The sequence below is a fragment of the Cervus elaphus genome, chromosome 23 (genome assembly GCF_910594005.1).
Source record: "Cervus elaphus chromosome 23, mCerEla1.1, whole genome shotgun sequence".
In the NCBI taxonomy this organism is placed as follows: domain Eukaryota; kingdom Metazoa; phylum Chordata; class Mammalia; order Artiodactyla; family Cervidae; genus Cervus; species Cervus elaphus.
Window position 1 is genome coordinate 65,391,926 of NC_057837.1, and position 27,113 is coordinate 65,419,038.

Genomic DNA, 27,113 nt, shown 5'->3' on the forward strand with positions numbered 1-27,113 from the left:
TTTCTGCCCTCAGTTCAGGGAAGAGAGGCTGCAGTAGGTGCAGGATAGGACCCCACCCACCTGCACCATTTTCTGATTGAAGCTTTCGGCCTCCTCCTTCCGGAGCTGCCGCTCCTGGGAGAGCTGCTCTTGCAGGCCCCGGAGGCTGTCATGGGCCTCGGCCAGCACCAGCTGCAGCTCCTTGATCTGGGGTCGAGATGAGGAACACAGATGAGGAGCAGGGAGAGAGCAGGAGGACAGAAACTGCAGTCGAAGGATGACAGTCAGAGGAGAGCGAGACAGGAGGAAGTCAGACCCAAGCTATCCTTCACGTATACTCCAGGCATGATGGCAGGTCTCTACTTCAGAGGGTTGTCATGATGATGAAATGAAACAGTGCACATCAAATCTAGCTATTATTAGAATTTTAACTTGACACTTTCTGGTGAAAATTTATTTGAAGAAAATAATATACTATGAAAACTAAGTGAATTAACAAAAATGTTCATCTCATTGTTTATAACTAATAATTTACAAACAGCTTAGGTAAGTCAGGGATCAAACATATGTGTTTAATGGATCTATACTTATGTAAAAATCCATTCAACTGTACACTTAAGGATAGTACCCATGGTCATTCCCTGGCTGTCCAGTGGTTAGGACAACATGCTTTCACGGACAAAGGTGCAGGTCAGGGAACTAAGATCCCACAAGCTGAGAGGTGTGGCCAAAAAAACAAAAAGGATAGTGCCCTTTACTATATGTATGTTTTTATGCTATATTTCAATAACAAGTTAAACAAACTAAACATTCACAGTAGTTAACTATGTGTTAATCTTGTGATCTTGATTTTCTTTTTCCATCTTTATGCTATGCTATTTAGGGATTCTGTTATAGTTATTTGCTGTTTATAATGTAAGAAACTCCTAAAAGACAATAAAACTCTACATTTTCAGGGGAAATTCTATTTATAAGGATTTGGAGCTAAACAGGCAAAACAAATCTATCTGGTTAGAAGTCAGGATGTGACTAAATGGGGACTAGAAGGGAAGCTTCCAGGGACAGGTCATGGGCTATTCATTGATCTGCTTGCTGATTACATAGGAGTGTTCAGCTTATGAAAATTACTTGAGGGACTTTCCAGGTGGTCCCGAGGTTAAGACTCTACATTCCCAATGCAGAGGGGCCGGGCTCTGAGGTCCGTAGCCTAGACTTTGTGCTCTGCAACAAGAGAAGCCACTGCACGGAGAAGCCTGCGCACTGCAAGGAAGAGTAGCCCCTGCTTGCTGCAACGAGAGAAAGCCGGCAGCAACGAAGATCCAGCGCAGCCAAAAATAAATTGAAAAAAAAAAAAAAAAAACTTCCTCAGATGAGTTTATAAACTTCCTGTCATCAGGTCCTGAGAATGGCCCAAACTTCCTTGTTTCTCTTCCAGCCCTTGTTGCCAGGAAGCTTGGAACCAAAGGAAACACTCAGAACCCATAACAACACCAGCTAAGATTCTTCACAAGTCACTCTGTTCTTGAGTCACCTCAGCCACTCTCCTCCTGCCCCTCGCCCCCGCTCGTGTGGGCCCAGGCCCACCTCAGAGGCGTAGGAATCATTGTCTTCAGCTCGGTAAGGCCTGAAGCTCCGGCTGGGGTCAGACTTGGAGTCCAAGTCGCCAGTGCGGAAGGCCTCTCGTATCCTAGGCTCCCATTCCGGCAGGTCCCTGAGGTCAGGAGGCTGCACCTAGAGGCACAAGCAGAAGAGACTAAAGGTGACCCCGGGGAGGGGCACGTGGTGTGCCAGAAACAGGGCCCACTCCAGGCCCCGGGCTCTGTAGGAGCCTCTGACCGGGCACCTGAGGGGAGAGACCTAGGTGGACTCACCTCTGGCGGTTGGTGCACTGCAACTTCTCCATGAATTTTTTTTTTTTTTTTAACGAATTAACTTTATTTGACTGTGTCAGGACTTAAGGGCTTCCCAGGTGGCACTAGTGGGAAAGAGCCCACCTGCCAATGCAGGAGATAAAAGAGACTTGGGTTCGATCCTGGGTGGGAAAGATCCCCTGGAGGAGGGCATGGCAACCCACTCCAGTATTCTTGCCTGGAGAATCCCATGGACAGAGAAGCCTGTATCTATCAGTGGTGAATGACTAAGGGAACTGTGGGATATTCACTCCATGAGGTCATATCCGGTCAGAACACTCAGAACTACTTCTACCTGAGACAGCAAACATAATGGTGAGTGAAAGAAGTCAGGCACAGGTGAGTGTGTTCTGTGTCATTCAATTTATGCAAAGTTCAAAGACAGACAAAACTGAATCGAGAGAGGGGTTACCCTTGGGAGTGGGAATAGAGGCTAAAAGGGAACCCGAGGAGGGGCTGCTGCGGTTCCCGTCATCTTGATGATGACATGGGTGTGCTCACTTTGGGAAAATTCATTAAGCTGCACATTTGTGTTTTGTGTGCTTCTGTATGATATGGTTCAGTAAAAGGTTTATATATTATGTGTGTGTTTACATACACACACATATATAAAAAGTAATAGGGGATTTCCCTGGTGGTCCAGTGGTTAAGGGGCTTCCCAGATGGCGCTAGTGGTGAAGAACCCGCCTGCCAATACAGGAGGCTGAAGAGAGGCCAGTTCGATCCCTGAGTTGGGAAGATACTCTGGAGGAGGGGCATGGCAACCCACTCCAGTATTCTTGCCTGGAGAACTCCAGGGACAGAGGAACCTGACGGGCTATAGTCCATGGGGTCGCACAGGGTCGGGCATGACTGAAGTGACTTAGTCCAGCATAGCCAGTGGCTAAGACTTTGCATGCATCCATTGCAGAGGAACCCACTCCAGTGTTCTTGCCTGGAGAATCCCAGGGACGGGGAGCCTGGTGGGCTGCCATCTCTGCAGTCACACAGAGTTGGACACAACTGAAGCGACTTAGCAGCAGCAGCAGCAGCATTGCAGGGGTTGTGGGTTCGATCTCTGGTCGCAGAAGTGCTGCCTGCTGCACGGTGCAACCAGAAAAAAAATAAAAATAAAAGCAATAGGACCCTTGGCTGGGACCTCTTACCTGGAAGTCTGAGCCAAGGTCTTTGGCCAGAAGAATCTCCTTGGAGGGCCCCTGGGAGCTCAAGGCGGGCAGTGTGGAGAAGGGCTCCGGAGGCTCCTTGACAGGGCCCCCGAGGACCGAGTCCGCCTTCCTCGTGAAGGCGTTGAGCTCCTGCTGGAGCAGGCTCAGCCGCACCAGGAGGGCGTGCATCAGCTTGGCGTCCCTGGGGCCCTCGCTGTTGTTGTCGGGGGCCTCATGCAGCCGGAAGTCGGCGCACTCGTTGTCCAGATAGGGGCGCAGGCCGGCCGAGAAGCCGTTGGCGTCGGCCACCAGGACATCAATAGCCTTGCTGACCAGGACAGCCTGTTCCCGCAGCCCCGGCAGGGCCTCAGCCTCCCGGGTCCGGCAGAGTCGCGCGGCCACGGGCCCCGGGGCCTCGGCCAGGACTGCAGGCACGCACTGGGCGGAGTCGCCGGCCTCGGCGTCGGTCTCCAGCATGGGCCGCGTGCTCTGGCAGGAGGCCAGGTCACAGCGCTGGAGGTTGGAGAGGAGCACGCGGTTCTCGTACTGCAGCTTCTTGACCTTGCCGCTGAGCTCGCCGATCTGCAGCTTGGCGGCCGCCAGCTCCTCCTGCGAGGGCTCGCTGAGCACCGAGCAGCTGTCCTCCGACAGCGTCACGTCCAGCTCGTGCTCCGAGCGGTACTTGGCCAGCTCGCTCAGCAGCAGCTTGTTCTGGTCCTCCAGCTCGGCCGAGGAGCGCCGCAGCAGCTCGGCTTCCTCCTCCACGAACTGCAGGTGTCGCCGCAGCTCCGCCAGGCTCTCCCCGCACTCGCCGCCGCCCAACGCGGAGAAGGCCAGGCGGGCCTCGGGGCCCCCGCAGCCGCCGCCGCCGTGATCCTTCATGTCGTCCATCTCGGCCCGCAGGCCGCGGTTCTCCACCTCCAGCTCCACGATGCGGCGGCTCAGCAGGTTGGCCTCCTCCTCCACCAGCTTCAGATGTACCTTGAGCTCCGTCTCCCGCGAGTGGGGGGCGTCCGCCAGCTCCTCCGCCGACAGGGCACCGTCCAGGTCTCCGTAGAGCGAGCGGTATTTGAGCAGCTCTTCCTTCATGCCGTCGTTCTCCTTGGCCAGCTTGGTGAGCTTCTTGCACATGAGCGCCGACTCTTCCTTTGCAAAGTGCAACTGGCACTTCAGGTCGGCGCTGTCCTCCTGGGGCCGGAGGGGGAACAGGGACAGGCAGGAGCCAGGAAAGTTAGCGTTGGGAGGCTCAGCCACACCGTTTCGGGGAGCTCTAACTACTAGGTGCTGGGAACACAGTCTTGACGCTCAAGGCGCTGGGGGTCCAGAGGGGAGGCAGAGAGGCATACATGGCAGCACACAAATGGGGCACACATATAGCCTGAGGAGTCCAGGAGGGCTTCCTGGAGTAAGGGACATTCTGTCAGGGTGACTGTTGCTGCTACTACTACTACCATTGCTCCCGTAGTTTTCTCATCTGTAAAATGGGGCAATAACACCGCCCCCAACAGACCATGAAGAGAATTAAAGGAGACAATATATAAAAAGTGCCTGACACCCTGATCATCCAGAACCACTTGAGACTAACTGTATTCTGTGCCTGACCTGTGCTACAGACAGGACTATACAGAGCAGAGCATGTGAGAACCATGGGCTCAGGGTGTAGTTTGGGGAAGTAAAGCTGGCATCAAAGCTAAGAAAATGAACAAGGGGAGGACGGAGTAGAAACAGGGGAGGGGTGGACACCTCTGGGGACTCCCCGGCCCCTTGGACTTAAGCTGGGGGCCTTTAGACTAAAACCTGCCGCTTGGGGTTATGCTGCCTGAGGCTGGTGGAGGCTGACCAGAAGTACCTGCACCGAAGGCTTCTTGTCCGTCTTCCCCAGGGAGCGCGTTCCTCTTTTCTTCAAGGAGTGCTGGAGGAGGATTAAAAATAAACTGAACTGAAGCTCACAAGGGTGGTTGATGCACATCCAAGAGCTGTCATGGTGCCCAGGGTTCCGCTGAGAACCCCTCCCCTCCCCAGCCAGCCCCGCCCGGCCATGGCCAGCCTTGAGCAGCACCATCTGCTGAGTTAGAGGAGTCTTAAGACCACCCAGTGACTGCAAATGGAGAGCCAGGTCAGTACCTAAGACGATTCTGAACCCACCTGCCCAGGGTTCCTCCCCTCTCTCGCACCCCAGAATTGTGATCTAATTGGCTTGAGCCCAAGACCTGGAAAATCTGGGTTTCTGTTCTTGTTTGTCTTTCATTCATTCACCAAAAACTCCCTGAGCACCCATCATGTGCCAGGCAGAGTAAGGCATGGAGAATACAGCAGGGACCATGACAGACAGGGTACCTCAGGGGGATATTGGAGTGTTATGCCCAGATCCTCCCTTTAGTACTAGAGCATTCCTCTAGTCCCCCTTCCAGCGATGGTCACTGGCTGAGGGCAACCACCTCATCCAAGGTCTTGTGCCCTCCCTGTGGGGGCGAGGGGGCAATGGGGGGAAGCCACATTCAATGACTAGTCCATGCCCTCTTCCCACACCAGCTCCAGAGCTCCCCATGGGATCAGCTGAGGACATGAGTGTGAATGCGCTGCAATTCAGCTTCTCCCGCTGCCTCCATCTCCGATGGTGTTATTCCAGGAGGACACTTCCATAAGCCTCTGCATGCAAATCTCCATTTCAGGGGGAATCCTGAGCTCAAGGAACTGGCATTCTAGTGAGAACTTTAATTCAGAGTAGATATTAATAAACAGTAATATTTCTCATATATTAAGTGAAATAAATCAGACAGGGAAAGACAAATACTGTATGATATCACTTTTACATGGAACTCCCGGTGGCTTCCCTGGTGGCTCAGATGGTAAAGAAGCTGCCTGCAATGTGGGAGACCAGGGTTTCATCCCTGGGTCGGGAAGATCCCCTGGAGAAGGGAACGGTCACCCTCTCCAGTATCCTTGCCTGGAGAATTCCATGGACAGAGGAGCCTGGCTACAGTCCATGGGGTCGCAAAGAGTTGGACACAACTGAGCTACTAACACACATTAATAAACAAAATGAATATGGTAAAACAAATCATAATTATAGAAGAGGCTTAGAATTGATGAGGAACTGATCTTTTTTTTTTTTTTTACAATGTAAATGGTAGGTTTTCATGCAGATTAAAGCAAAGTAAGGCTCTGATAATCATCATGATGCAAAAATACAGAAGCAGGGATTTTCCTGGTGGTCCAGTGGTTAAGACTCCATGCTCCACGCCCCCGCCCCCAAAAAAGACTCCATGCTCCCAGTGCAGGGAGCAAGGGTTCTATCCCTGGTCGGGGGAACTAGGATCTCACAGGCTGCACAATGAGGCCAAAACAAAGAAAAACAAAACAAAAAAACCAAACACAAGAATACAGAAGCAATAGGGGAAGAAATTGATACATTTGATTAGATAAGCAAATTCTACCTGGGGCAAAGAAATGCTCTAAGAAAAGTAAAAATATAAATGACTAACTGGGAAAAAATATTTGCAGTGTATGACACTGACAAATGGTTAATGTCCTAAATACGTAAAGAGAGTCACAAGATATAAAGTCCAACAAACCTACAGAGAAATAGGCTAGAGAGATGAAAACCAGTTCACAGGCAAAGAAGTGTAAATGGCTCCAACCACAGGAAGATGCTCACCCTATTCATGGAAGAGAAATGCAAATTAAAACTACACTGAGATACAATTTCTCACCTATCAGATTGGCAAAAACCCAAACATCTGACAACACATTCTATTGATGAAGTGATGGAAAAACAGGAACACTCAATATCAGTGGCAAGAACACAAAATGGCACAAGTTCTATAGAGGGGAATTTGAGGAATTGTTATAATCATCTTTTCTGAAGTTTCTCAGCATTTAAAAAAGTCACTCACAGGCATGAGTCCATTGAACACGTCTTCCCTTGAGAGGAGTGAGTATTTCACTTAGTGGAGTATAAAACCAATTTTGGGTTGCATTTGACTTTTCAAGTTGGGCAGGTAATCTTTGAGCATGCTTCCAGGTCGTTTGAATACATGTGCTCCCTGTCCGCCACTTCTCTTACCCCAACCCTGGAGGTGAGAACCACGGATCTAATCCAAGCCTCCTCTTTACTGAAGGCAAGAGAGAGGTCCCATAGCAAAACCAGAGCTGACCTGGGACCAGTTCTGGACAGAACTCTTGTTCTAGCTCCAAAACACTTGAAGGAGAAACTGTACCTTCTTCGACAGAGGCCAGAGTGAACCCAGCACAGTGGCTCTCAACCTGGATGCAAATCAGAATCCTAGGGGAAATTTTAAAAAGTGATGCCCAAGATCCCAGCCCCAGAGATTCTCACATCATTGGTCTGAGTAGGTCCCAGGCATCAGTATTTTTAAATAGTTTCCCAGGTGATTCTAATGTACAGCTAAGGTTGAAACTACAGAGCTGGGGAGAAAGATGAACCAGAGACAGGCTCTTAAGTTTATCTTAAAGCCCAATCAAATCCTAAAGAGACCTTTTGAAATGTAAATAAGGCAGGAAGGCAGAGGCTGATATTTCAGACGCTGGGTGCCAAGAACAGGAAGGCAGTATTTGAGAAGGGCTGATGGAGCATCTTTCAAAAGCTAGGAGGTAAGAGTAGGGAAGGCGGGTGAGGGTCACAAAACAAGTCTTTCCACAAAGAGCTCCTCCCACAAAAGAGGTCTGGGAAGGGGATGCTCAGAGAGAGACCCCCTCCCACAGTGGTGAGGTGGGGGCTCTGGAGTCAGGTGGCCAGGGTTGCAGATCTGGGCCTCCCTATCACAAGCATATTGGGCTTCCCTGGTAGCTCAGATGGGAAAGAATCTGCCTGCAATGCGGGAGACCCGGGTTCGGTCCCTGTGTCAGGAAGATCTCCTGGAAAGGAAATGGCCACCCACTCCAGTGTTCTTGCCTGGAAAATCCCATGGACAGAGGAGCCTGGCAGGCTATAGTCCATGGGGTCGCAAAGAGTCAGACAGAACTGAGCATAAAACACTTTCACTTTCACATCACAAGCTGATGGGTGGGTCCGGGAACTCAGGTGGGACACCTGGGTGAACCACTTCCTCTCCCAGAAACTCCACTCCATCATCTACAAAACTGAGCTACAGATTAAATGACTACTTGCAGACCTCTTGGAGGAGGGAAGTGGGGTGACAGGAAGGGGAGCCAGGGGTTCCCAGAGGCACTGAGAGGTCCCAGCCATCACATATAAAGGACTGAGATAATACAAAACCTGAAGTCATTAAAAAGGGCAGTGGGAGAGTGAAATTCACTGACATGATAAAATCTGAGACAAAAAGAAGGTAACTATAAAACAAAACCTGCAACCCAAATATCCATCACCTGATGAATGGATAATAAAATGTGGTATATCAAAAATAAATAAATAAATAAATAAATAAAATGTGGTATATCCACCCAGGGGAATGTTAGTCAGCCAGGAAAAGAATGAAGTCTTGATCGATGTTACATGCTTGAAAACACTGCTGAGTGAAGGAAGCCTGTCACAAGAGGACACATCGCATATGATTCCATTTACATGAAAAGTCCAGAAGAGGCAAATCCACAAAGGCCAAAAGTAGATTAGTGGTTGCCAGGGAGGAAGAGGGAGTGGGGAGTGACTTGATGGCTTGAGGTTTCTTTCTAGGGCGATGAAGATGTTCTGGAATTAGAGAGCAGTGATGGCTGTGCAACTCTTGAGTATTCTAAAAACTACTGAACTCTACCCTTTAAAAAAGACAACCTTTATTTGAGACAAGCTAGAGGGGGGCTTCCCTGGTGGCTCAGTGGATAAGAATCCACCTCGCTATGCAGGAGACACAGGTTTGATCCCTGATCTAGGAAGAGAAGCCACTGTAATGAGAAGCCCATGCACCGCAACTAGAGAGTAGCCGTAGCCCCCGCTTGCCACAACGAGAAAAAAGCCCAAGCGTCAACAAAGACCCAGCACAGCCAAAAATAAATAAATAAATAAAACTATTTTTTAAAAAACTAGAACATGTTACCATCTTTATAAAAATAAGACACGTGTGTGCATGCATGCATGTGGGTATACATGTGTGCATGTGCATGGTGGGGGGATATGATTTAAAGAATATACACTAAGTTGAAAACAACGAGAGTACAGAGAACTTGCACCTTTCACTTTTCTTCCCCGACATGTTTTTGAGAGGAGCAAAGACATAGTCCACCAGTGTTTTCTCTTTAAAGTTTTTAAAAAATTATATAATTTTTAAAAAGTAAATTAATACATAAAGCTATATTCTCACTGTAAATCTATACTATGCTGACAAAGCAGGAGTCCCCCTGCTTATACCCCCACCCATTCTCCTGAGGGTGACCCCAGCCAAAGGTTGGCTGGAGCTCCTTCTAGACCTTTGGCTCTGTGTTTAAAATACTGAAATAGATGGTGTTCTTTTAGACTTTCTTTCCTTCCTATGTTTACTTAGCTCTGTGATCTTTGATTTTTATAATAAGCACCTTAAGCAGAAGAAAACCCCCAAACATCCAGCATTTAAAAAGAGAGCCTGTGTTCATGCTACATTATCATATATGTTACAGAAACTGTGCTTATAACATAATCCCATCTTTATTTTGAAAAATACATACAGAAACAACTACACATTGTAAAGCATAGAGGAAGGCCTGACAAGGCACAAACTAAAACAAATCATGGGTTAGGCTGAACCAGGCATCGAATTGAGGGAAGTGGTTAGGGGAGGCTTTCTTCTTTTATGTATGGTTTTTATCATTTCTTATATTTTGGAGAGCACACTCACATTCAAACTTCAAAAAAATCCAAAAGGGAATACAGTTCAGTTCAGTTCAGTTCAGTTCAACCGTTCAGTCATGTCTGACTCTTTGCGACCCCATGGACCGCAGCACGCCAGGCCTCCCGTCACCAGCTCCTAGAGTTTACTCAAACTCATGTCCATTGAGTTGGTAATGCTATCCAACCATCTCATCCTCTGTTGTCCCCTTCTCCTCCCGCCTTCAATCTTTCCCAGCATCAGGGAATACAGTGAACCCATTAACTGGCTGTCTCACCCCAGGCAACCAAGGCATTAACCGGCTGTCTCACCCCAGGCAACCAAGGCAACCAGTCTGCTGTGTCCAGCCTTAGAGGTATGCTAGGCATGCATTTCTGTGTTTTTGTAATGAAATTTTTGTTTCACTGACCTTATATTACTTTTCCAGTCAAAACAAATGCACATGTACATTTCAATATGTGTGCACACACATAGAAAAACATACTGGAAATACAACAGATTGGAAAGTACTCCGAGGCAAATAGTAATCTGGTAATTACTCAGAGGAATTCCCTCTGAATAGTGGGCTACAGGTGAAACTTTTCCTCCTTATGGCTTCCTTGTATTTTGTAGTCTTTCTCTACTAAGCATATGTTAACTGTCAGGTGGAAGGAGAAAGTTATAGTAGGGTTTTTGTTTTGTTTTGTTTTAACGTACTTTCCCTGAGGAAAGTCATGAATGCCTTTTCAATAGGCAGAGGGGGAGCTCTGAGTGCCCACTGAAAAGGGAGTATAGGACTTCCCTGGTGGTCCAGGGGTTAAGACTCCACGTTCCCAGTGCAAGGGGCCCGGGTTCAATCCCTGGTCAGGGAACTAGATCCCACATGCCACAGGTAAAGATCCCACATGCTGCAACTTAGACCCAGTGCAGCCAAATAAATAAATAAAAATACATTTTTTAATTTTTGTTTTTTTTTTTTAAATACATTTCTTAAAAAAAGAAAGAAAGTGCGGGCAATAGGCAGAGAAGAGGGGCTGAAGCAGGAAACCTTTTCAAGACCAGAGTGGCTCCAGTCTTTTCTGCATGGAACGGATCCTGCCCCAACCCCATCTCAGTCATGTGGGCTCCCACAGTGCTCTGCAGCTCTGAAGGGAAAACAAGGCAGGCTCTCAGAACACAGACCTCCCTCCCCTCTGCAAGGCAGCAGCTGGTCAGGCGGGACTCCCTCCAGGGAGCCAGGGAGCCTTTGTGGAGCCCCCAGGGGCAGATGTTCCAATCCTGAGCCTTGCAGGGTGGGATGGGGCCGGGCGGAGCAGGGTGGGACAACGGCCAGCACCCACAGGAATGCCAGTCACATGTACCAGACCCCGAGGGCACGCTCCTTGGCCGGCAAGCAGCAGGTGGTTTCCCCACCCACCAGCAACGCACAAGGCTGCCTCTGGGCAGCCAGGGTGGCGCCTCTAAGCATCGTTGGTCTAACGGCTCCTAGTAGCAGCAGGAGCTCTGTCCCTGCTTGCCCTTCTCTCCCTTCTCGGGGAGACTGGGATGGTGCCCCCACTCCCCAGACTGCACTGGAGAGGCTGCCGAACACAACTGCAGCGGCCCCCTGCCTACTAACACCTTCCATCCTGCCAGGAAACAAAGACCAACCTTCAAGGAATAAAATGAGCCTTCTGCCAAAACAGTTGGGTAGATTTTCACCCAGTTTAGAGGGGATGTTTGGAAAGGTCTCCTGAAAACACAGACTGTGCAGTGTGGATGAAATTTCCTCCGAAGTGGTGAGGGGGTGGTGTGGATCTGGGTTGGGGGTGCATCTCAAAGACTGAGGCATTCTTGGCTGAAGAAGCTAGAGAGGGGATGTGGCTCCAGGCTGGGGGAGACCACTGGGGAGGAGGAAACAGAGTGGTTTGACAAGGGCCCCAGATCAAATCATTGGGACAGACGCTGCCAACTGCAAGCGCAGACTTGCAACTTAACTGCTCCTTCTGTGGGCAACTGGCAGCCTGATATGGAGAGCTGCTTGTTAGAGGCTGCAGAAGCATATTATGACTTATTTTTTATTTTTTTATTTTTTTTTTTTTGTTTTTTTTTTTATGACTTATTTTTTAATTTTTAAATTTTATGTTTCGGCTACGCCTCGTGGCCTGTGGGATCGTAGTTCCCTGACCAGGGATCAAACCCACACCCCCTGCATTGGAAGTGCAGAGTCCTAACCACTGGATTGCCAGGTATGTCCCAGAAGCATAGTCATTAGATTAAGGTAAATACTTCCTCGGGACCACAGCCATCATAGAGGTTGTCGGGGTGCTGATACAATATTGACAACCAGTACTGACCAAGTCCTTCACCTGCTTTGTCTTGATCAATTCTTACAAACACCTCTGAGAAGCAGGGATTCATAGTCCCATTTTATAAATGAGCAAAACTGAGCACTAGAAAGGTTTATATGATTTGCCCAATGCTACTGCACTCATTGGTTATTTGCCAATAAGTGGCAAAGCCAGGATTCAAACCCAGGCCCACGTGACTCCAAGTTCAAGTTCGTCCTGCATCACATAGGCCATAGCAGGGTTGCACGAGATGATGAATCCAGCAGAACGGAGACAGGAACCCAGGTGAACTGATGCTACAGCCAGTGCCCTTCTTACCCCTTAAGAGTGGGAATCAGGCCAAGAAGCCCGGGCCAGATAAGCAGGTCCTCACTGGAGTGAGCAGCCCCTTCAGAGGTCCTGAGACACAGCAGGGTTCCGGGAAGGCCCTTGGATGGGGCGAGGAGCGCAGGGGCATCGCCGTGAGAGTCAGTGTAGCTTTGGAAGGTGGAAAGTCCTTTCTCCTATCCCGTCTACATACAGCAGGTCCACTCCAGGTATACACCCAAGAGAACTGAAAACATGTCCACCCAAAAACCTGTACACAAGGGTTCACAGCAGCATTAGTTCATAACAGCCCCCAAAGTGGAAACAACCCAGATGTCCATCAACTGATGAACGGACAGACAAACTGTGGCCTCTCCACAAAGGATTACTATATGGCCATGAAAAGCAACGAAGTACTGACACCTGTCTCAACAGAGAAAGACCTTGAAAACATGATGCTAAGTGAAAAAAGTCAGTCACAACAGATCACGTTGCATGATTCCATTTGGATGAAATGTCCACAATAGGCAAAACCATAGAGACCGAGAGTCTCTATATCACTCATACACTCATACATTGCCACGGGCTGGAGGGAGGGGGGAGTAGGCAGTGACTGCTAACAACAGAATGTTCTGGAATTAGATAATGGTGAGGGTTGCACACCATTATGAATATATTAAAACCCATGGAATTGTACACCTTAGAGTGGTGAATTTTCCCCTGGTGGTCCAGCAATTAGGATTCCACACTTTTACTGCCAAGAGCCTGGGTTCAGTCCCTGGTCACAGAACTAAGATCCCACAAGCCAAAATAAACACAAGAAATGGTGACTTTTATGGTATGTGGACTATATTGCAATTAAACAATTGCCAAGGGGAGTACCATCTATAAAACATGGACAAAATGGGAATTCCCTGGATGTTCAAGGGTTAAGACTCTGAGTTTTCACTGCCAAGGGCCCGGGTTCAATCCTGGGTGGGGGAACCAAGATCCCACAAGCCTCGCAGCATGGTTAGAAATAAAATAAAATGGGGACAAAAATCACTATGTACCCTGGGAGGCTGTTGGCTACACAACGTGAAGACACACATAAAATGCTTAGTGCAGTGCCTGGTACAGAGTAAGCGCTCAGACACAGCAGCTATATTATAATAAATCCCATCAACATTGACACTAGCTTTCTGCCTAAAATACAAAGAAGGGGAATGATACTGCATTGGGGTTGGGGGGCTGCTATTATGATTTTTGAGCTGCAATCCAGCTGGCAACAGTGCCACTGCAGAACACGGCTGGGGCAGGCCACCCTCCCTTCTCTCCAGCGAAGTGCCATCTCCATAGCAACCACATCAGCTCAGGCCAGGGGCTCCTGTTCCCAGCCGGGTGACAGCATCACCACAGCAACCTGTCAGGATGGCAAAGGCAGATCTCGATGATGGGACTAGAGCAGCTCTGGCAGAAGAATTGCTAAGGGACCCCTGTCTCCATAGAAACCATATCAGGAAAGAGAAGGAGGGGGGAGAGGGCAATCAGCCAATAAACACAGGGCCACGCCTCCTTGCCCAGATCCTAAGACTCCAAGGGACATCAGGGAGGGCTAAACCAACCCTGCTGATATCACCTTCAAGAGGAAGTGAGGGACTTCCCTGGAGGTCCAATGTCTAAGGATCCACCTTGCAATGCAGGGGACGCGGGTTTGATTCCTGATGGGGGAATGAAGATCCCACATGTTGGGGGGGGCAACTAAGCCCATCCACCACAACTGGAGAGTGCATGTGTCACAACGAAAGATCCCGCATGACATGACTAAGACCTGCTGTAGCCAAATAAATAAGTAGGAAGTGAACCAGTGTTTCTTGAGCATCTACTGTGTGCCAGGCCCCATAAAGGACTCTTTACATGCTTGACTTCATTTAAAATTTCACTAATAATGACCATGTCCCCCCCAAAAAAAAACCCTAACTACATCAGTCATATAATAAAAAGCAAAGGTCACTCCCTACCCCACTACCACCACTTCTAACACCTGAGTTCAGTGGGTTTTTCCCCAGATTTTCCTCCAGGCTGTGCATTTTTGCACATAGACACATATGCTTCAAAACCAGTTTGTTCTGTATAGGTCTCCAAAATGATCAGTGAGATTGCACAACATGCATGGTTCTATCATTTCCTTTTTGTGCTTAACAATGTACCTTAGAAATCTTTCCACATCAGTGCATATGTATCTACCTTTAAAAAAAAAAAAAAAACCAAGGGAAAGTAAACCTAATATAAAATTTACCATTTTAACCATGTTTTCCTTTTATGGTAGTAAAATATACATAACATAAAATCTGCCACTTTTAACCACTTGCAAGTGTACAATTCAGTGGTATAATCACCACTCACCTCCAGAACTTTATCATCACCCCAAACTGAAATGCTGTATGTAGTAAATAATATCTCCCCACACTCTCCCCCCTCCAGGTTCTGATAACCTCCAACCTACTTCTGTTTCTATGAATCTGACTACTCTCAGTATCTCATCTGAGTGGAATCATACAATACTTGTCCTGTCGTGTTTGGCTTATTTCATCGAGCACGATGTCCTTGAGGTTCACCCACATTGTAGCCTGTGTTAGAATCACACTCCTTCTTAGGATCACACATACAATGTAAGTACATACTACATATTTCTTTGTTCACTGATGGACATGTAGGTTGCTTGTACCTTCTGGCTACTGTGAATAATGCTGCTATGAATGCTATTGTTTAGTCGCTCAGTTGTGCCTGACTCTTTGCGACCCCAGGGACTGCAGCCCACCAGGCTCCTCTGTTCATGGAATTCTCCAGGCAAGAATACTGAGTGGGTTGCCATTTCCTTCTCCAGGGGATCTTCCTGACCCAGGGATTGAACCTGGGTCTCCTGCTTGGCAGGGGGGGTTCTTTACCACTGAGTCACAAGGCAGGTCTGCTATGAATATGGGGGTACCAATATCTGTCCATGTCCCTGTTTTCAATTCTTTTGGGTATATACCCAGAAGTAGAATTGGCTTATTTGGTGACTCTGTGTTTAATTTTTTCAGGAACTGCCATATTACCTTATTCTTTCTAACTTCTTCATAGTGTTCTATGGCTATGAATCTTATGACTGATTATGAACCTCGTAAGCTAGGTACTGTTATTATCCTGACGTCACAGAGGAAGAAACTTAGAAAGGGGAGGTAGCTTCAGGGTCTCAGCCACATCTCAGCCAAGGAAAGGCTGGGTGACCTCAGGCAAGCTCTCCCTCTCTGGGCCTCCTTTCCCCCCCACCTTTTTTTTAATTTATTTATTTTAATTGGAGGCTAATTACTTTACAATATTGTAATGGTTTTTGCCATACATTGACATGAATCAGCCATGGGTGTACATGTGGTCCCCATCCTGAACCCCCCTCCCACGGCCCTCCCCATCCCATCCCTCTGGGTCATCCCAGTGCACCAGCCCTAAGCACCCTGTCTCATGCATCGAACCTTTTCCCCTCCTTTACAAGTGCCTCCAAGGCACTTTCTGAAACTGTCTCTCCTTTTCACTATGAAGGGTGGCAACAATGAGATGTGTGGAGACGGTGCCCTGTGGCACCAGGCCAGGCCAGGTCATGGGGGGCAGGAGGCTGCCTGAGGGAAGGGGGCCCCCACCCTGCCCTGGGAAGCCCTGAGCAGCACATACCTCCCTCTCCACTCTGAGAAGCCTTTGGCACATCACACCAACACAGCCAGCGGGAAGGGCAGCTGAAGGACTGCTCTGGCCTCAGGGCCGTGGTGTGTCCTGGAACACTGGAATGCCTGTCCCCGGGAAGATGAGGACTGTGCCCCAGAACAACATTCGATCCTAGGATGCCTCGGGAGCAGTCAGACAGCTGAGGGGCAGCTGGGGCCAGAAGGCACCCGGGCTGCCTGGGACACAGAGTGCTGGCTTCTGGAAGATTCCAGCCCTTAGGCATCGCCCCTGCTGGTGGTTTCCATCAGTGTACCCCAGTGGGCCCTACTTGACCTTGAGGACATTCCTCTCTCCCTCAGGGCCATTTTCCCATCCATAAAATGGGTACAATCACAAGTTCATTGGGCCTATTATGGAAATTATAGAAAGTGTCTGGCATGGTGCTTAACATGTTGTACACCTAACACACAGCAGGAGGAAGAACGGGCTGCCAGGTGGGAGGGGCGCTCATGAGCAAAGACAGAGAGCCTGATGCCTGGAGCCACATTTAAGAAGCAACTGTGTCATAAAAATGTGCTGAGACACCAGTCAGAGGCCAGCCCTGGCAGTGACTTTATACCGAGTGGCAGCGCTTGGCCATCCCTAAAGCATATCCATAAAATCTATCCCACTTAGTCCTTCTGATGACTCTTAGTATTACTATCCCATTTTATAGATGAGGAGACTGAGGCACAGAGCACTGGGCTCTAGGCTGGGCATCGCCACACGTTTTCTCAGGTAATCTCCCACCCAGCTGTGCTCCTTTGATGGCTGACTGTCTCCTTCGTTAGCCTCTGGGCTCCTGGAGGTCAGAAGCCAGGTGTCTCTCAAGCACCACTGTGTCCTTGGTGTCCAGCACACAGTTTTCACAGGAGGTGCTCAGGGCGCGTGTGCTGAAGCAATGAATGAATAGACAGCTCTGCCAGGATGGCATAACAATGCGGAACAGAGGTTCAGAGACACTGGCTGGGGTGGGGCTGGCACAGGCCTGGCCCTTCCAGGTAGGACAGGGCCCTCACCTCTCTCGGCCGCTCAAGCTCCGTCTGCAGCACCTGCTTGGCCAGCTCCGTCTCGATCAGCCGCTGCCGAAGCTCCTCATTCTCCTCCTCCAGCCTCGCCCGTTTCTTCTCCACTGCCTCCAGCTCCTTGTGCAGCCGCACTGAGATGTCTTTAGAGACCTGAGCAAAGGCAAGCGACAAGCAGGGCATGAGCAGGCCGAGGGCCATCCCATCATGGTCACAGAGCAGCCCCAGGGCAGGCAGGTACTCTCGTCACGCCCACTTGAAGAGGAAGAAACTGAGGCACAGAGAGGTCAAGTATCTCAACAAGGGTCACACAGCCCGGAAGTGGGAGAACCAAAACCCAAACCCAGGAACCCTGCGCTTCCTGTGTTCACATCATAGTCCAGCCCCTAGAAAGTGAGAGGCTCTGTCGATCCTTAGCAGTGCCTTTACATTTATCTGGATCTTTTAATGCTTCCAAAAGCCTCTCCCATCCACCTTCTTGCCCAGTTCTCTCAAGAGCCTATGGCAGGACCAGAAACTCATTTTTATTTATGTATATATGTATGTACTTATTTATTTTTGGCTGCCCTAGGTCTTTGTTGTTACGTGTGCACTTTCTCTAGTTGCGGAAATCAAGGGCTACTCTCTAGTTGCGGTCATGGGCTTCTCTTTGCAGTGGCTTCTCTTGCAGAGCACGGGCTCCAGGCACATGGGCTTCAGTAGTTGTGGCTCTCGGGCTCCTGAAACATGTGGAATCCTCCCTGACCAGGGATTGAATCAGTGTCCCCTGCACCGGCAGGTGGAGTCCCAACCACTGGACCATCAGGGAAGTCCCAGAAGCTCACTTTAAAGAGAGGGGAGGGACTTCCCTGGTGGTGCAGTGGCTAAGACTCCACGCTCCCAACGCAGGGGGCCCGGATTCAACCCCTAGTCAGGGAACTGGATTCCACACGCTGAACTAAGAGTTCCCATACTACAACTAAAGAGATCCCGCATGCTGCAACTAAGATCCAGCACAGCCAAATAAATTAAAAAATAATAATAATACATAGAGGGGAAACCCAGAGGAAGATAGGCTTCCCTAAAGCCCTTTGAACCTCATTTTTTCTCAGCCAGTAACCAGCATATGTTCCTGAGCCAATCATTTCCCTATTCTGCCTCTGTCTCCTTCACTACAAAATGGGTGCAATAATAATAGCTCAACCTCCCGGGCCAACAGGAGGCCTGAATCAGCTGTTGCACCAAAGGTTTGGCCCAGGGCCTGCACAGTGAGCTCTGGGTGAGTGGCGGCGGCTGCTGGGACAGGCTGAGTCCAGAGAGGGCATGGCTTGCTGGGGGTGACAGTGTGACACAGACCCCGAGGCCTGTTTCCAATTGTCTGGGATACAGAACATGCCCCAAATGACAGAGGCTGGGCAGCCGTCCAGGTCATCCCTCCGGGAGGAGCTGACACAGCCACAAACCCCAGGTCACCGGCTCCAGGACTCTGCTCCAACAACACTCCATTTCTTCGAGGACACCCCCTGTCCTATCCCCTGATGGCGGGGGTGAAAGGGTAGGAAAAGGGGTCTCTGGGGATGAGGAAGGCCCTTCTTTTTTTTTAATATTCTTTTTTTTTGTCTGTGCCAGGTCTTAGCTGAAGCATGCAGGATTTAGTTCCCTGAGCAGGGATCAAACCCAGGGCCCCTGCACTGGGAGTGTGGCGTCTCAGCCACTGGGCCACCAGGGAAGTCCCAAGAAAGCCCTTCTGAGATGGTAAATCATAACCAGCCTCCGTCCCTGAGAGGACTAAGCACTAGCATTTGTTGAATATCTGCTATGTGACAGTTTCACCCGTCTTCACCCCAATTCTGCCCCCATTTTGCTGGCAAGGAAATAAGAGGCTCAGAGCGCAAATGACCTGCTCAGAGTCAGAGATAGTGTAAGCCAAGCTGGGGGGACCTCAGGGGCTTTGGCTGAAGGGCCGTGTGGCGAGGACTCCACAAGGGGTATGAGGACTTTTGCCAGCAAGAAGGATAAGTGAGGCAGACAGCCCAACACCTCGGGCCTGCCAGTCTCGGAAATGACCGTGGCACCTCCTCCCCGCCGGAAGGGAAGAGGGCCCTCCCTGGCTCTGCCTTCTGCCTGGGCCCAGGCCCAGCTCAGCACAGAGCCCTTGGCAGTGTGCAAGGCAGGCCAGGAAAAACAACAGCCAGAGAGGAAATTCAGCACTCCCTCTCTCTCCTCCCTCCGTTGCCCACTGCCTCTCTCCACCCTTGAAGCTCTCCAAGGGTGGTCAGAAGCCGACCCACCAGGCTCCTTCCACAGTCTCTCTAGGCCCCCAAAACCTTCCCCCTCCACAAAGTGGGGTGAGCGATTCCTCCCTAGCAGAACAAAGATGTTGCAGGTGGCAAAACTAGATTCAAGCCTAATTTCAGCCCTCGCTGGGTGTGTGACCCAGGAGAGCAGTTTTTTTAAGCATCTGAAGTCTCGGTTTGCTTATCGGTAAAAGGGGGTGACAGAGCCTTGTCACAAGGGCTGCCGTGGGGAATAAACAACACAGTGCTTGGGCTGATGGCTGAAACATAGCAGGTACTCAAAAGTATAATGATTTTGGGGACCTTCTGGGTGGTCCAGTGGTTCAGATTCCAAGTTTCCAATGCAGCAGGCACAGATTTGATCCCTAGTCAGGGAAGTAGATCCCACAATGCCACGTGGTATGGACAAAAAAAAAAAGAATAATGATTTTGTCATGTATTGTTAAGACTACCACTTCACCTCTGTGCACTGATTTTATCCGACTTGGTCCAACATCTCATAGCCTCACTTTTGAGTTTAGTGTGTGTTTCTGCTAGAGGTATTCAGCCCCAGGCTTGTGGCTCTGGCCCCAAGTTTTAGGCTGCGAGGTCACCCAGTGAGCCCCTGTCCTGATGAATACTTCATTCATTCATTCATTCACTCCCTCATTCATCTGCTTAGCCCCTAGGGGTAGGAGTGGTGGAGTACAGAAGTCTAGAATCCAGGCACGCCTGGGCTCCTTCATATCTCTCTGTCCCAGTAGCAGTGCAAAGTCTGGCATATACTAAGTGCCTAATAAATGCTTACTGGATAAACAAACAGATCCAAGACTCCAACAAGCAAAATGGGGGGGGCAATGAAGGAGTAAATGACTGACACATGGGGAGCTGCACCTGGCCAAACTTGGCTGGGGATGCTCCCCCCAACCACCTACACCCCCAAATGTCCAGAGAGGGCTGTGTTCCTGACTGGGGTTGAGGGACCAGCTCCTGGCGGGGTGGGGGGATCCAGGGCTCCTCTCCCAACTACACTCCCACCTGGGCAAGCTCCTCTCCACCTGGGGTTCACTCCATTCCCACCAAGGCCTCAACCTGGTGACCAGTGTGGATTCCTGGATCTCCTGGGGTCCATGAGTGACTCTGTGGATTTCACCCTTTTGGTGAGTCCCCAGCTGCCTTCTGTCCCCTTCCCCAGGAACCCCTTCTCCATCTGCTCTCTACCCCCTGGGGTGCTTTATAAAGAAGGCCTAGTGCCAGGTAGCTTACAGAATTCCAATGTGGACAAATCTCAGATCCCCACAGAGCCCCGTGCCCCTGATGGAGGCCCAAAGCAACAAGGAGCACAAGTGTCTAGAGGGCAGGAGCCTCGCTGCCTGGGCCTGACCCTTCCCCACTCTGAGTCTCAGTGGTCCTTGGCATCCTGGTTCCCACAGGTAAGCAGGTAGAATCAGGTCACTACCTGAGCACGCACCACGTGCCTTTCAACCCTCAGGAAGTAATTTATCATCCCCATTCTGGGGCTCAGAAAGAAAAGGTAGGTCACTTGTCCAAGGTCACACACCAGGAAGCTACAGAACCAGATTTGAAATCAGGTGGGTCAGCTCTGGAGTCTTGCTCTCAGTATAAGCTTGCTGTTGGTCTGAAACTTGAAAACACATTGTGTTAATATCGGTAATAAAAGTATTAATAATAAGCACAGGGGCTTCCCTGGTGGTCCAGTGGTTGAGAAGCCGCCTTCTAATGCAAGGGATGCAGGTTCTCTCCCTGGTCAGGGAATTAAGATCCCATCCATTAAGGCACAATTATAGAGCCTACGCAGGGCAAGGAAGATCCCATGTGCCGTAACTAAGACCCAACACAGCCAAAAACTAAATATATAAAAAGCACAACGTGTGCTCACAGTGTCAGGGGCTCAGAGGGGCCCACCTGCCTGTCTCATGTGATCCCCTCACGACCCTCCCCAAGTTGGGGAGACTGAGATACTACAGGAGGCGAAGCAGCTGCAGCTTCCGGAAACCAGGGCAAATCCCCAAAGCACAAACAAATGCTCTCAGCCATGAGGTCACTGTTTACAGCGCTGGGGCCCGGCTCCTGCCAAATGCAACTGGCAGCCTCCAGGCCACAGCCACCTCACTCATCGGCCCCTCGGCTCCTAAGCCTAAGGCTTCAAGGCATCTATGTCATGTTGAATCCTCAGGGCAGGGGCTGGGAGCCCTCATTGAGGAATACCCCATGTCCAGGCAGCATCTGGACTCAGTGTGGCTAAATGCTCCCAAGAGCCCAGGGAGGGTGGGAATGTTACCCCCATTGTACAGATGAGAAAACTGAGATGCAAAAAGAGAAAGTAACCTGCTCAAGTCACCCAGGAAGTAAACTGCTTCTAAGAAATGTTTTACTGGTGTGTCCTGGGGCCCCCTACAAGGGTTTCTCCAGCTAGGAATTTTCATCCTGGATTCCTGGAACCTGATACCCTCCCACAGGATCCCAGCCCCTGAGGCTGGGGCCTGGGAATCTGCATGGTGAACAAGCCTCCAGGCTATACTTATCCATCCAGGGAGGCTGAGATTCTACCTGCTTCCTTGCCCTGGCCCAGCCACTCATCCCACTTGTAAGTTTTTCTCCTGAACATTAACAGTAACATCCCAACCAACATTTGCTTATTTGCTGGGGGAGCGTCCCAAGCTGGCCCCTGCGCTCAGCATGCTCTTTACTTGCACTATTTCATTTTATCCTCACAAAAGTCTCTCCAGGTAGAGACTTGCTGCACCCCCATTTTCCACATGGGGAAACTGAGGCTCAGGCTGCAAAGCAGCTCTCCCAAAGCCACAGGGCAAGCCAGTGGCAGAGCAGGTCTCTGCCGCGACCTCTGCCCTCCTCATGATGGACAACATTCCAGAGGAGATTCTGTGGGTCCTCTCAGCTGTGAGACCCAGCAGGGGGGCAGGGGGAGAGGGAGAACCAAGGCCTGAGGTTTCTTTCACAGCACCCACACCAATAATCCACCTGCTTGCTAAAAGCATTGGAGCTGCTAAAGCCCTGAAGATTCAGCTGCTCTAAGCCCACCATTTAAGAGAAGGGGAAACTGAGACCCCGAGAAGTGGCCCCATTCCAGTCTGCTCTTGCTGGCTGAGAAATCAGAGGGTCCCTTCCAGACAGCAACCAGTCCTATCCACTTAGGACCATCAAGCCCTCCCAGGCAATACCAAGGAAGTCAGCATTCTGAGAACCTCTGAGAAACGCCCCAGAACGTCCCTAGCACATGGGACTGAGGGAGGCAGCCAGAGCTGTCCAGCCCAGGCCGGCATGGATGAGCTCAGCGCCCCAGCTGCAGGCTCAGGGAGAGGAGGGAGGGAAGGGGCGAGCCGATTGCTGATTGGCTGGTTCAAATCCCAACAGAAGGGGCCCACTCCCCTCCGCCCAGGCTCCAGGGGCCTCCCCCCTCACACTCTGCACACACACCAGCTGCTCCTGGCTCCTCCCAGGGAGGCACCAGCAACCCTGCCAGTCCACTCCCAGCTCCAGCCTTCCTCCACGCCTTCCTCATCTAAGGCTGACTTTTGTGGGTCTTTGCCTGAAAGCCCCAACTACCTGGGCCCAAACCCAGATTCCTCTAAGCCTCTAAGGCTCTCCCTTCACCCGCCACCCTCTCAATCTGGTGCTGGGAATTTGAATATTTCTGTAACCATTTATCACAGAAGCTGGCTTCTCAGATAGAGAAGAGCACTTCGATTCTTGATTTTTTAAAAAGTATTTGTATTTAGTTATTTGGCAGCTCTCGGTCTCAGTTGCAGCACGTGAGATCTTTGATCTTTGTTGCAGTCTGCCAGATATTCTTTCGTGACATGCAGGATTGAACCCAGGCCCCCAGCTTTGAGAGTGCAGAGTCTTAGCCACTCAGCCATCAGGGAGGTCCCTGGTGCACTTGGGACTTGGAGATATAACCTTTCTTAGCTCTGTTTCGTCATCAGCAGACCTGATGCACCTGGCACATGAAAGACAACGGGAGACGCAAAGTCCAGGGTGGGGCTGGTGTTCACTCTTCACCCCACCTGCTTACAGGGGCCCTCTTCCTCCAACACTCCTTGTACCTCAAGCCTCGGCTCAGAGGTTCCCCTGCAGGCAGATCCCATAGGCCCCCAGGCTGCACGAGATGCCCTCACCCCCAGTTCCAACATCCCTGGATGACACTGGGCTGAGTGCTGAGAGCTGGGTGTCAGGCCAGGTCCCCCAGATTTGTCAGTCCCCAGACTTGGGCTCACACAGACAGGTAAGGCAGACTCCTCCCCCTGCCAGACTCCAGGCCATCCTTCTCCTGCTCCCTGAGGCCGAGGACAGCGAGGTCAGGCAGCCAGCATGGGAGGCTGATGAGTCTGCATTCTGCCAGCAATACAGCGGGTCCCGTGACCTTGGAGAGGTATTTCCTTTCTCTGAGCCTCACTTTCCTCATCCAGAAAAATGGGAATAATAATAGTAGCTAACATTTTTCACTGTTTACAGTGACCTCTTACCTACCTGATCTCATCTGATCCTCAGAGAGCCCTATGAGGCATGGGCTGCTGTTATACCCATTTTACAGATGAGGAAACTGAAACATAGGTGACTTGCTCCAAACCATAAAATTAGGGCATATTGGAGTCAAGATATAAACCATCCTTATCTAACTCCAGACCTTCACTACTCTCCACCAGCACAAGAAAGGAAACTTCCACGGAACTGTGCAGAGACAACTCGGACCCCAGCACCAGGTGTGTGGCTGCAACTCACACGGCAGCTGCTGTTGGGAGGATTCATATTGTGAATTGTCCCAAAGTGTGACAACCCTGGTGGATGATGGCTGGTCAGTTCACCAGGGATCCCCATTTACAGATGAGGATGCTGACACGCCAAGAGATGATGGAACTTGCCCAAGGGATACACAAGGAGTGAGCTGACCCGGGCCCACTCAGGCTCATGATCCTCCCCGCCACCGCCCCAGGCAGGGGCACCTCTGAGGACTGGCGAGGGGGGCCCAGGCTTACCTTGACATCCTGCTCCAGGCCACGGATGAGCTCGCCATCCACCTGGCCGGTCTGGGCAGCGCGGAGGCTGCGGCGCTCGGCTTTGCGCAGCCGGTACTGCAGGATGCGACAGGTCTTGCTGGCCTGGTCCAGCTGCTGCCGCAGCTCCTGTAGCTGATACACGTCCTCCTCCATATAGACGTCCCGCATCTCCAGCATCTCTGCCCGCAGCTCCTCGATCTCGTCCTGCAGAGGGGAGGAGAGGTCAGGTCGCGGGGCCCTGTGGCGGTGGCCAGAGTGCTTGAGCACAGGGCATACCCAACACTGTCCTAGGCACCCCGAGGGGGAAGGGGGGGTCTGAGAGTGGTAGGCTGCACAGTGCAACCCCCCTCAAGTGCCCACATCCTAATTCCCAGAATCTGAATATGTCCCCTTACATGGCAAAGGGACTGTACAGATATAATTACATTAACGATCTTGAGATTGGGAGATTATCGTGGATTTTCTGGGTGGACCTAATGTAATCACAAGCATCCATTAAGAGGGAGGTAAGGGACTTCCCTGGTGGTCCAGTGGCTAAGACTCCATGCTCGAAATGTAGCGGGCCCAGGTTCGATCCCTGGTCAAGGAATTAGATCCCACATGCCTCAACTAAGAGTTCGCGTGCCGCAACTAAAAAAAGATTCTGCATGCTGCAATGAAGACTGAAGAACCTGCGTGCCTCAGCTAATTTATTTGGGAGCAGCCAAATAAATACATAAAAATTAAAAGGAAAAAAAAGAGGGAGGCAAAGCAATCAGAGCAGGAGTAGGCGATGTGGCAGAGGTTGGGGTGATGTACACTGAAGGTGAGAAAGGGCCACGGGCCAGGGGAGGCAGGCAGCCTCTAGAAGCAGGAAAAGGGAATGGATTCTCGCCAGAGCCTTTACAGGGAATCAGTCCTGCCAACACCTTGGTTTTCAGACTTCTGATCTTCAGAATTGTAAGATGATAAGCTGGGATTGCTGCAAACCACTAAAGTTCTGGTAATTTCTTATAGCAACAACAGGAAACGAATACACTGGGGAAGCAGAAAAGGGCTCATTCAACAAGCATTTATGGGCACTAACTGCATACCAGGCCCTGTGCAAGCAGGAGATTGGGGAAGGAGCATGGCAACCAAGATGAACATGGCCCCTTCTGTATTGTCTGTGTGGAGCCCCAAGTATCACTGGCTAGACACATTGTAAATGGACAGATTAAAAAAACCCTCAGAAAAAAATAAATAAATAATAAAAAAATCAAAAAACCCTCAGACACTGTTAGGTTACAATGTTGAAGCTGAAACTCCAATATTTTGGCCACTTGATGCGAAGAGCTAACTCATTTGAAGAGACGCTGATGTTGGGAAAGATTGAAGGTAGGAGGAGAAAGGGATGACAGAGGATGAGATGGTTAGATGGCATCACCGACTCAATGGACATAAGTCTGGATAAACTCCGAGAGTTGGTGATGGACAGGGAGGCCTGGCGTGCTGCGGTTCATGGGGTCGCAGAGTCAGACACAACTGAGCAACTGAACTGAACTGAACTGAACTGTTAAGAGCTATGAAGATAAAAAACCAAAAACAAAACACGTGGGTAATATGATGGAGTAATGGGGGAACATGCTATGTTGGAGGACATGGCTGGGGAGGCCAAAGGAACACCCATGAGACAGAGGGGTGGGGGGAGTGTGTGCAAAGGCCCTGAGGCAAGAAAGAGCTCAGTGTATCAAGATACAGCAAAGTGGCCAGGGAAGCTACAGGGGTAAGGTGAGGCTGGGGAAACTGACAATGGTCAGCAATCCAGGGCTTTGAAGGGCTGAGTAAAAAAATCTGAGTTTGGGACTTCCCTGGTGGTCCAGTGGTTAAGAATCTGCTTGCCAATGCAGGGGACAGAGGTTTGATCCCTGGTCTGGGAAGATTTCACATGTCATGGGGCAACTAAGTCCAGGGGTCACAACTACTGAAGACCCTGTGCTGCATAGCCCATGCGCTGCAACAGGAGAAGCCACCACGAGAAGCCCAGGCACTGCAACTAGAGAGCAAAATCTGTGCATAACAACGAAGACCCAGTAGAACCAAATAAATAAATAAAAGAATCTGAGCTTGGGTTTTAAGTGGAGGGGGTTGGGTTGAGGGGGGTGACCTCACTTCCTCAAGGCAGCTCCTGACCACCTCTGTCATCAGTTCCCAGATGTCCTTCACTTCCCCTTTGTCAACATGAACACATCAGTAATTCTTCATTTAATAGTCTATCTCCCAGAGACACTGTGAGTGCCGGGGACGGGGTGGGGTGGGGCTTCCCCATGTCCATCTCACTCCCTGCTGTAACCCCCACACCCAGCATAGGTCCCAACATCCTGAGTGCATGGTGGCATGTCTGGTTTTAGGCAAACAACCATAACGAGACACACCAACCGGCAGCAATCATTAGACAAAGTGTAAAAGGGAGCAGTGGGGAGACCCGGGAGGAGAAACCAATGATCACTATGTCTAATAGCAGATGTGAAAGCTGAATCACAAATAAAAGGATCTATCTTTTGTGTGACTGAATGCATTAAATAAGACTGTAGATTAAAAAGAGAAACTGAACTACTATATATAAAATAGATAACTAATCCGTGGAGAAGAAGGAAGTGGGCCAGTCAATGATCACACCAGTTAAAGAAATGA

At 50.1% G+C, this 27,113-nt stretch overlaps 1 protein-coding gene across 2 annotated transcripts in view; it reads right to left on the reverse strand.

Moving 5' to 3' along the window:
- SOGA1 (suppressor of glucose, autophagy associated 1) overlaps window positions 1-27,113 on the reverse strand; it is a 74,749-nt gene that overhangs the window by 27,832 nt on the left and 19,804 nt on the right. Inside the window, exons 2-7 of one of the 2 annotated variants that reach the window (XM_043884360.1) lie at window positions 24,441-24,665; window positions 17,162-17,320; window positions 4,884-4,946; window positions 3,035-4,222; window positions 1,564-1,710; window positions 61-186 (exon numbers count right to left, since the gene is read on the reverse strand). In XM_043884360.1, the coding sequence (XP_043740295.1) occupies window positions 61-186; window positions 1,564-1,710; window positions 3,035-4,222; window positions 4,884-4,946; window positions 17,162-17,320; window positions 24,441-24,665 (1,908 nt within the window). The remainder of the gene's footprint in view (window positions 1-60; window positions 187-1,563; window positions 1,711-3,034; window positions 4,223-4,883; window positions 4,947-17,161; window positions 17,321-24,440; window positions 24,666-27,113) is intronic. The other variant, XM_043884361.1, reaches the window with a different exon arrangement.